The following is an 11,286-nucleotide window of genomic DNA, read 5'->3' on the forward strand; positions in this document are numbered from 1 at the left end:
ACACAGGGTGCCTGTACCGTGATCATTGTTGATGATCCCATTGGCCCAGACTTGTCCACCGATCAATGGGACATGGACCTTGTCAGAGCATGGCATCTCCCAACACTCAGACAGACAACTTTTCGATTCGCTGAGGATGTCAAGTTAATTCTTGTTCAGGACTCTAATCTAAGGGGGCTTGAAAGGACGATATACAGCGACAGGTCGACCGCCTACCAAACTGGACTAAATGATACGAAGCGAGGTAGCTGTTTTCCGGGTGGTAGAATGGAAGAGGTAATATCACCGCGTGCTAGCCAGGACGGAAGAATGGTTCTGTTTCTTCGAGGGTACAATAACAAAGATATTTTGCTTGAGGGAAGAGAGGACGCATCATTCATTATTGGATTGTCCTGTCTGCCTGCCAGACTGTCACAATTTGTGTGGGTCACTGCCAGATTGTACTTTTGAGGCTTCTCGATTCATGCACCTGCTCACTACAAGATCTGTTCTTCACACAGACCCCATGATTAAGACCGCTGTGCACATGCTACAAAATTATTAATCTGCCAGGCAGATTGTCATTTTTGGCATGCTACTGAAACAAAAGCATTAAAAAAACAAAGTAGGTATTAGGGAACATCAGTTGCCAGCCAGCGTTTGCTGCTGCTGGTGGGTGTCTAATGGGCAGCAGCACGAAATCGATTGGAAGAATGCCAAAAAATAATTATAATTAACATTATCATCGTAATTATTACTATCAGTGTATTATTTTTTAGTAATCTTTCGACATTCTTTCTACTCTATTTAGGAATTACCAGCTGTAGGACCCCAGAGTTCATCTCAGTATTACACAGCTCATGCATAACATGCACACAGCAGCACCTACATCGAGTAGGGCATATTCTACTTGTTGCTCAAGTTGAGTATTTTTTATTAGTTGATGCAACAAAGGAATGAGCGGGCATTAGTCACATTGTAGCAATGATAAACCTCCATGCTCTCTCAAATCTCTTTGATTGCATTCATCCAGGGTAAAGTGACATCTACATCAAGTACTGTAACCATAACCTGATGCCATGAATCTGAGCATTTCCCAGGGAAGATTTTGCGATTCTCCAGACCAGGCAGGTCATTCAGAATATTCATCGGTGATCAGCTTCAGGTTCTGTCAGTTTTTAGCTTCAAGAAGAATTGAAGAGTATGGAGCCACATTATAGGTGCTTCCAATGCCTGGGAGACCTTGAGGAACAAAGTCATCCGGAGATTCAAAATTGGTGTCTACCTGCATTTGAACAACGAATTTGTACATATGATTCAGATTGAACTGATTGATTTGCTACAATTTTGAAAAATACAACTGCTAAGTATAATCAACATAATGATGTGACTGATTTTCACAGGCTGTTTTTCACCGTTAAATAACTTCATGTCTAAAACCGTCAACATAAATTGAACAGGGAATATATCAGCTTTCAGAAAAATGGAGCAATAATACATCTCTTGTAAGAAGCCATGGTTTAAAGTGTGGGAAAGAGTGCAGTATAGGAGTCCTGCTCGTGTGTCGTACTTATTCTCACAATATGAATCTTTTATATGACTACCCAAAAAAAAGGCAGGAAATAAACTGGCTGCCTTGGGAAATTAATAGCAAAAGTTGAGGGATCTTTACATAAAATCCAATCTCAAGAACACCCCTCCTGTTGGAAGCCACCAACATAATTATCAACTTTGTAGAGTTTTTTCCATGAGATTATCCAAAAATCAAATCTTAGGCCAAAAATCAGTTGGGTTTCGGAGATCTAAGCCTATTATAAAATTGCTTTAGCACCATTGAAATGTGCAGTTTGAGTGCGCATGCACAGATACAGTTGCACCATAAAGGCAAAAGAGTTGCAAAGGATGTAGTTAAACAGCGACAAGTAGCAGCAAGAACATTGGCATATGTGTCAGAAACAGAAGAGACACTAACCACACGAAGCCAACGCCTCTTGGGTGGTGGTGGGGGTATTGAAACTTTAACAAAATAGTCATGAGCATTGAAAGCCAGATAGATATCTCCTCCATTTTTGTCATGAAGCCTGCGTAACAAGCATTTTGATGATGCAAAGCAAGGTACTACAACAAAAAACAGCAGATGCAAGATGAACAATTCAGTTGGAAGACAGGTATAATTTCTTACGTAAATGCAAGAAATTTGCTTTCGTGATTCTCCCAGTTGTTCTCATGCCATGTCACATCATTCTGCATAACATGCACAGAAAAGCGTGTTGAAAAATCTTTCATAGGTGTTAATTTCTTAAAATATATCGTAATTTCAAAATAAATGCATGTCTATTAAGTCGCAGGTGAAAAGCAAATTACTTCGCTGAGAAAATTGTCATGAGTAAATACTCCATGTGTCTGTCGAAACTTTATGACCTCTGAGAAGAACCTGAAGTGACTAATCTTCTCTGCATCCAACTGCCTTAACAAAGGATTTTCACTCAGACATTTACTGGATTGAAGCTGTCAAAGGGCAAGAATTGTCTACAAAAACTTACGAGCCCCCACTGGAAATTGTTAATAGAGGTGTCATGCCCATAACTGTTGTTATTTCCATAGCGAGTGTGTCCATATTCGTCCCCCATAAGCATCATTGGTGTTCCCTGGTGAATAATCATTCTTTAAAACGAACTCCTGATATCTTAACTTCTTAAGTAGTGATGGATAAGCTATGAATGCTAAGAATTATTCATTGGGCAAAAGACAAAGAAGAGGAAATAAAAAGACACAAAAAACTTGCAGAAAAGCAGAGAGGACATGAAAGATGCATAGAAACCTAGTAGAAAAGCAGGACACATGAAATCACATGTGAATTGGAAACCATTTATCCAACTGAAAAAAGCTCCCAAGGCATTTTTTGCATGCCTGTTCTCTACAGGGTAAGTAATGAGGTGCCACCAGCGTGACACAAGAACATACCGTACCTGAGATATCATTAATGCTAAATGGAAGTTTTTCATTTGCCGGAAGCGCAAAGCTTTAATATTATGATCATCAGTTTCTCCTGCCCAATATATACAGATAAATTAACACCTAAAGAAAGGAAATAAATACATCTGAAATATATTCTCTTCCAGCAAATGAGCTAAAAAAAAAAGAAACAATATATTGGACTCTTGAGATTTCGCACAGTTAATCTCAAGATCAACAACACATCCAAGTTGGAGGCTAAAATAAATGCATCAATTTTATAGCGAAGCAACTTGACAAAGCCAAAAAAATCCAATAAGTTTCCATGAATAAAAACAGCATATTAGACCCTGCCCCCACTTTCCCTTTACCTTAGCATGCATACAAGGTAATGACTATGATTTACCACCTACAAAAACACTATTTAATAGCTGCAAGATTTAACACTCCAAAGCTAGAAATGATTCAAGGAAAAATCCAGATAGAAGCTGATTATCAACTCTACCTTCAAATCCACAATTCCAGCTAAAATTGTCATTGCATCCATCATTTCCACCTTCTCCATTAGCATCATTGTGCTATGAAACCAATGAAAATGAGAAAAAACTGGACATTGAATAATTCACTTAATCAAATTGATGCTTCACTTACCTTGAAATTGTATGAAACAAGATCACGCAGGGTGAATCCATCATGTGCAATAACAAAATTAACACTATGACAAGGCTTGCGCTTATTAGTCTGCAGCACAAATAAAAATATGAGTTGCTGTTAACATGAGGCAATCTTAAATATGCAATGACACTATTCTAGGTAAAACAATATAAATGCATGAAAGTTGAAGATATTGCAAAGATCATTATCTTTATGACATTAAAATGCTTACTCTGTAAAGGTCAGCAGATCCAGCAACCCGGGTAGCAAAACTTCCTTTCATACCAGAATCACCCTATAATATGCAGAAATTATAAAGGAAAACGAACTGACAAACAGAAACGTTCACAAGTAAACTACAAGAACATTTTGTTTCTCCCATTAAGAAACATAATCATGTTCAGCACACTTCATCGTCATCTAACAGAAGCATAAAGGAAGAGTAAACAACATGCATGCTGTAATAAAAGAACAGGAAGTTAAAAAGAAAAATGAAGGCTAAAGAAGAGGTAAAAGTTTCATGAATTTGGATGCCAAGATAATTCTTTTCAAAGGATAAACAAAAAAAAAATGACAAAATTCAGTAGAAGAGACAAAACTACAAGAATGTGATTGCAAGCATTGAAGTTTTAGAACATTGGTGTTATAAAATAGTTTCAAGCAATACCTAGTAATTCCTAAAATAGTTTCTACTAATACCTGTTAATTCCATCAAAATCATCTCAAACCGATTTTAAACCTTTTCAAGCATATCAAACCATTTCAGGATAAGACACATTCATTCATCACTTTCAGTTAAAGTTTGAGTTGCTATCTTGCTGGTTCCCATATCCCGTGCTTGTTAAGCTATCCTTAATGTTAATAAGTTACGAAGAAATCAAAGTCAATTTGCTTTCCCTCTGGCATTACCTTAATAAATTTTCTTATGTCATCACGGTACTTGCCATTCCATTCAGCCCATCTGAATAAAATAAAATAAAATAAAGCACGGGTGAGGTAGAACCAGATTCTAAAAGCATTACAAAATGTAAAAATGATAAAAAGAAGAGCAAAATATCACTGTGATTGTGTTTATCTATTTGATAATGCATCTTCAAGTAAATGCCTTTATTATCCAAAGATTCACAAAAAATAATAAACAAAAGTTACCTGTCCCAATTTGGAAAATTTCCAACCAGATAAAGGCCTCCACAATCCCAAGGCTCTGCAATAATTTTACATCTTGACAGGATGGAATCTTTTGCAATTGCCTGGTAAATTAAAACAATAAAAAGTCATTGCACAAAATTCACTATTGTGACTATATATGCCAAAGACCACATGAATTCATTCGCATATGGAGGCTCTATTTTTCCTGGAACAAAATAAGCATCCTATATGTAGTTCTAGGCAACTAAACAACACTTCAGCATTCTACAAGATTTATAATTTTTATTTTTTTTAACTTCTAATATAACAGCATGAAATAGTTCTTCCAGGAAGAGAAGCACGGACATCATTGTGAAGGTATGCTAGTAAAGGATACAGCAGAAAGTTACTACATATCACATGAAGGGGGTACAGCTTATTGATTGTGTGTGCCCATTTGCAGTATGATCACACACACAGAAAGAATTTATATAGATCCAAATTGGAGAAATAAAATTTAGTTAAACTCCGAATGCATGTTAAGAACCTATCACATTCTTAAGGAAAGGTCTGGCCTTTTCCAATTAAAAAGCATTCTTCTTCTGCAATGTAACATTCCAATTTCTGGTCTTCTAAGTGAATTGACAGAATATCAATTCACTTCTGACTGTGTTCTCTGTTTCTTTTAATTGATAGACATCGGTAATGCATGTAACTGCACTATTTTGACAAATATAATATCATATGTGAAAATATCTCACCCTAATAAGTGGGGGAGCGTTAAGTGGAGAACCATCTGCTCCTCGGCAAAGTACACTGGCAAGGTCAAATCTAAATCCATCCACATGATATTCAATGACCCTGCATTCAGTAAAAGAGAAGGATGAGGAGTAAATTATACGCATATGCACAGGCACAGATGTAACAAAACATACACAATCCTAAATTGCCGAAGTTAAGGATCACCAAAGAATATATGCTGACCTAAACCTAAGAGGCGATATCATTTGGATATAAGATCAAGTTGACAAGTTTGAAGCAATACCCAAACAATAGAAAACTTCCAAATTACTATATGAAATTTTTTAATTCAAATGTCACAAAGACAAGGATTTTTTTCATTCTAATTTAGCACATACCAGTGTCTTAAGCTGTCTAGGATGAGCTCCATGACCACAGGATGATTACAGTTTAATGTGTTCCCTGGACAGAAACAAGAAACTGCAAGTGAAAGAGCCATGGATGCATGCAATAATTTCAAAATTCTTCACAGAGAAAACACAATGAAAAGGCATTTGCTTGCTTGTTACTTTGAGCTTAACAATCATGTGAGCTTATTCCTGATTTCTTCCAAACCAGAAAGAGATACCAAAAGTCCTAATAACCCTGTAATTATCTTAACCAGATCGCCTTTCAGGAAAATGTCATGTCCGCATGCTGCATTATAAAACCAAACAGGATTTGGATGGCCCAATGGAATTGAAAATTTTCTGTAACTTCTACAAAAATAAGTTCAGATGATGTTGTCATTTCTAGTACTAAAATAGTCATTGGTCCTAAATATGAGAATCTATAGGGCCTTCAAATACAAGGAAAATATTGCAGCATATGGGAGAAACAAAAAAGTCTTCTCCCTGTTAACTCTGTTTCAAACTGCTTAGGGAAAAGGGGGAAAAAAAAAGAGCTTCAATTTTCCATAGTGGAAGGAAGCAGAAGCAGAGGTGACGTTTAAGTCAACTTATGCTTTTCTCCAAATTTGTAAAAGATAAAAGAGTTCTGAACCCTCTGAAAAACCCCAAACAGCAACATTTTACTTTCTCCCTGCTATGTTTCAAAAAGTTGATCATCATGGGATCTCCCAGAATTCTCATTGAACACGAAACAAATTACTAGCCTCTTAGTCTTAAACTGTCTTGTTTGAGTATCCACTACTCTTGTGATATATCATAAATGAAGAAATGTTGATTGGTAATGGAGGCATAAAAAACTGGTTCTCTGAACCGTCCTCTTGCAATAAGAAGAGAGCCAAAATTCACCTAGGAATAAAAAGTGACAGAAAAGGGAATGAAAAGGGAATAAAAAGTAATTGAGCACAAAGTTTATACCACATCCAGAGAAATTCAGCAACTGGCCATTATTGTTGAGGTCAACCATGTAATAAACCTGTAAATGGATAACAAGACATGCCATTGAGAAATGAAGAAATAGCTGAATAATAATGCATGAAATGCTATATAGAGAAAGATTTAGATGTGCATAGAATGAACTTTTCATGGTATAACCACCAATCAGATACTCCAGAGCATTCACTAAAGGCTCGTAATGAAATCATAGCTTGAGCGAAATATTACAAGGCTGACAAGTTTGAATACAAATCAGGCTGCATTCCACAAGACTAAATGAAAATTACACTAAAACCCGGAATGACTCCACAAAAGTGAAGGTACTCACAACATTGCAATTGTTAAAATATTCAAAACCAATCAACCAGTGACTAAATGTACTGAAATGGGTGTTTCTCAGGCCTGAATGATTCAAAAGCCCATAACGTTAGAAATTGTTGTTAGTCCATTACAGCCCTAACAGCAAGAAACTGCAAAACAAAGAGTAAATCACCTTATTATCGATTCCGCGAAATGAAGTTGTAAAAGGATTTTCGTCATCAGCCTCATTTGTATGGTTATAGACTACATCCAAAATAACCTGTATACAGAAAAAAGCTTCAGAAAATTGCTTCAATAACCACTCAGGCTTCATGTACATGTATGCTGGTGTGCATGCATCACAGACTTGCCATATCAGAACAAGAATGAAATCATTGCTCTCAACTTTGAAGAATGTGATCTTAAATTGATGACCAGATGACAATTTATTACCTCAATTCCGGCACCATGCAAGGCTTTAACCATTTCCTTGAACTCCCGAGATGCATTACGAGGTCCACCACCTCTACTAGCATACCGAATCATTGGAGCAAAGAAATTTATTGTTGAATAGCCCCATGTATTGATCTTAGAGAAAAGGAAGGAAAGAGAAAAGAAATAATAGTTCACATTAAATTCAGTACATCAAAAAAGAGCACAAAAAACACAGGAAATAGGGAAGCTCAGCCTCATAAGTACTCTGTCATAATATTGAATTTTGATTTAACATGTATAAGGGCAAGTTATCTTGAATCTGCTTAGAAATAGTGGTACCAAAACAGGAAAATGTTGTGTATGGAACTGTCCAAAAAATCATTAATTCAACTATACAGAACTTTGTTTAAAATCAGAAAAATAACAATTCATTAATTCAAATATGAACTTTGTTTAGAGACCTAAAAATAACATAAATAATGGGAAAGAAGGAAAAACAAAAAAAGCAAAGCAGTTCAAGGTTTCACAACAAAATGCAGAAATTGCAAAGAAAAGGCTCAAATTTCAAAAAGTTTTATTTTACCATGTGATCTCTTGGATTTGGGCGCCTCTGAAACTCAAATTCATCAAATTCAAACACAGGCAGCAGCTCCACTGCATTGACACCAAGCTCTAGAAGATGTGGGATCTTAATTGAATGAAAACTTATCGTCAGGAGAACAAGATAAGTACAAGCAATCAAATACCACTAATATAGACTACACGAGCATCAAGACATGATTTTAAACCTAAGATTTATGCAATTCCTGCTCCTAAGGAAGTGTTGCCACTATTGGATATTGAACCTAAGATTCATCCTTACCTTTTAGAATAGCTCTTATGAGCATCACCGACTAAAGAAACTGAAAATGTAAAAAAGGATATTGAAGAGGCAAGAGACCTAGCGATATTGTAGCTCCAGCATGATAACAGCTGACTATCTAAGCGATTACTGGAAACAATTATTAATCGGAAAGTCAAACATCGCATACGAAAGGATTTTCTAAATTTCCAGTTACTACACATCATCCAAATGCAACAAAAAGAAAAAAAACTCGCGTGGAAAATTTATAGTTGCTTTAAACTTCAAAGTGAAGCATTATTGCCTCTGGCAATGAATTGAGCTTCCAAATGTTATTCGTAGATTATTGCCTATTGAGTTCAACATTACCTTCTCAATTACGCCAAGGTAACTTCCACGTATACTTGGATCCAAGCCACTGGATTTATCAACTGTAAACGCACGGACATTCATTTCATATATAACAAGATCTTTCTGCAAACACAGTAGAAAATATATGAAAAAGAAAAAATGGAGAGGAAATAAAAACAAAGAAGAAGAAGAAGACAAATGCAACTCAAACACAGGTGTGTCAAATTATCAACTGAATGTCGCAATAAATGCATGGAAGGCGCATAGAAGAAATAGTAAAAATCATTTAGTAACAGACTTATTCAGCATAAGAGAAACAGCAAAATGAATTAGTAATTCACTCATTCAATATCAGTCAGAAAAAGGGAGTAGAAGAGCATGCAGTTGCCGAATTTCATTTTGTAGCAAAAATATACCATGGGAAACAAAAACACGATACATCACAGTAATGCAAGCAACATTTGGTACCTCTGGTATATTTGGAGGCTTGTAGTCATCACCCCAATCAAAAGGCAAGCTATCAAAGTCATAAGTTCCATAAAATTTTGACAGCTTACGGCTGGCATCACCAAAAAATCGGCGACCTTCAACTAGCTTAGCATAAGGATCAATAAGCATGATGCTGCTATCAAATCGATGTCCTTGACGCCAATCTCGAGGACCATCTATCTTATAACCATAAAGCACGTCGTCCCGTGGTAAATCCTGCGCTTATAGAAATAATACTGATTTATGGAAGTGATAATTAATTGCAGGCATGGAAAAGAACATGGATCAACTTGACAATAACCGCTACTACTACCATTAAATTATAGTGTTATGAGAAATATGACAATATCACTACCTCAATGCATATGTGCCAAATGTCTCCAGTTTTGTTAACTTTGGGATCCAATGCCACCTCAATCATTCCACCATCCGTCCTTTCGGACTCGCCCCTACCAAAAAAAGCATGAAGTTTGTCAGAACGCAACTAAGAGAAAAAACAAAGATCAGACGAGTCAATCAATATGGATTCGCAAGCCTGTAACTTTTTAAGCAATCAGGAAGGAAGGAAGGATGGATGGATGGAAATATTACCTGTGAGGGAGTGTTAAGCAAAGTGTAACAGCAGTGGCGTGCTGCGAAAATATAGCAAAATTGATCCCATTTTCAACTTGTGAAACACCAAATGGAAATGCCTGACCTGGGAATGTTTTAAACCCCAACTTTTGAGGTGCTTCTTCCTAGAATCACAGAGACAAAGAACAAGCACTGGTCTTACCAACCTGGATAATCCAGAATATTATGTGAAAAACGATGATTAGTTAATTATACCTGCTCAAGCACACTTTCTTGAGCACGACGACCGTAAACATTAGGTGCTGTAGTGGTCTTGGCTCCAGCCTTGCTGGAGAATCCTCGCGCACTGCTTCCGCCGCCGGATGATTGTTTACTGAATTTCAATCTAAAAGAACACATTGAAATGTTAATATATCTCTACTTGCACTAAAAATTAGCGTTAGAGGGAGATTTCTGACCCCACATCGAGAACACGAGAAGAGCCGATACTGTTGTTGTTGATGTTGTTTGAGAAATGCGAGACAGAGAGAAGTGTGTTATCAGCAATTTTGAAATCACAGAGGAGCGGAAGTGATTGATGAAGCATATCTGCGAGCCAACTCTTCTTTTTAGCTTTAGCAGCAGGAGCAGCAGTTAATCTCACAGAATCAAAGGATTCGAATTTTATTTATTTATTTATATGAGTGGAGAATGGAAAAGGGGGGGCCTTTCTAACACCACTCTTGTCGGTGGGGAGGCGGCTTTCTATTATCATTATATCTCGAGAGAAAGGAAGGGAAGGAGTCATGTCTGCCACGTGATTGGTATCGTTGGAGTGTAGACGCTTCATGTCTTTACACGTGGTTGTCACCATTTCCAAGGCGTCATTAAGAAACGTTGCTTTTGTCCATGGATTGGATCCTTAGAGCTTATTGGATTTGTTGCATAAAATATCTTGTGGAGAAATCACAGGAACTTTTGGATCCATTTGCACGTCTAGTTTTTTGCTTTCTTCTTCTTCTTTTTTATTTATTTTTTTGCTTTCTTGGTAGGCTCTTTTGTGACAGCACGTCGACGTTCGGCGAAATTAACTCCGTTTATTTTTTCTAGTCAAATACCAGGTAGGATTACCAGCTACACTGCAGGCTAATTTATAACCTGAGAAAAGAAGAAGATTCCAGTATCATGAACCCCGTCACGCTTGCGTTTTTTTGTTTTTCATAAAAAATAATATCTAAGCATAAAAAAACCCGTTTCCCAAATAAAACAAAGGATTGAAGTTATAGCTCCCATCTAATTTAATAAATTTGTTTTTTTTAATTACATTATAAAAAAATAAAAATTAAAGTACAATAAAAATCTTTAAAAAAATATTGAAAGCATATAATTGAATAATAAATAAATAAATAAATAAACTTTATTCAAGTTAATTCAATTCAAGATAGCATAATAAATATATAATATGAATACTAAAAATAG

At 36.3% G+C, this 11,286-nt stretch overlaps 1 protein-coding gene across 2 annotated transcripts; it reads right to left on the reverse strand.

Moving 5' to 3' along the window:
* Positions 1–695: 695 nt before the first annotated feature.
* LOC105119723 (isoamylase 3, chloroplastic-like) lies at positions 696–10,631 on the reverse strand. Of its 2 annotated transcripts, none has more exons than XR_841184.1 (23): positions 10,287–10,631; positions 10,084–10,213; positions 9,847–9,992; positions 9,611–9,704; positions 9,235–9,471; positions 8,785–8,889; positions 8,158–8,262; positions 7,593–7,727; positions 7,333–7,419; positions 6,822–6,879; positions 5,856–5,919; positions 5,478–5,577; positions 4,738–4,838; positions 4,498–4,549; positions 3,821–3,883; positions 3,586–3,675; positions 3,440–3,512; positions 2,949–3,028; positions 2,523–2,627; positions 2,344–2,446; positions 2,162–2,223; positions 1,952–2,060; positions 696–1,264 (listed from the first exon to the last, which is right to left on the reverse strand). XR_841184.1 is itself a non-coding variant. In XM_011017891.1 (23 exons), exons 1-23 carry the CDS (start codon positions 10,412–10,414, stop codon positions 1,151–1,153), a joined length of 2,337 nt encoding a protein of 778 aa, XP_011016193.1. In that variant the 5' UTR covers positions 10,415–10,622; the 3' UTR covers positions 696–1,150. The 2 variants fall into 2 exon arrangements, 1 of the variants encoding a protein (XP_011016193.1); XM_011017891.1 differs by having other exon boundaries at positions 2,344–2,442; positions 10,287–10,622.
* Between the last annotated feature and the right edge of the window lie 655 nt (positions 10,632–11,286).

The sequence above is a fragment of the Populus euphratica genome, unplaced genomic scaffold (genome assembly GCF_000495115.2).
Source record: "Populus euphratica unplaced genomic scaffold, PopEup_1.0 scaffold3421.1, whole genome shotgun sequence".
NCBI lineage: Eukaryota > Viridiplantae > Streptophyta > Magnoliopsida > Malpighiales > Salicaceae > Populus > Populus euphratica.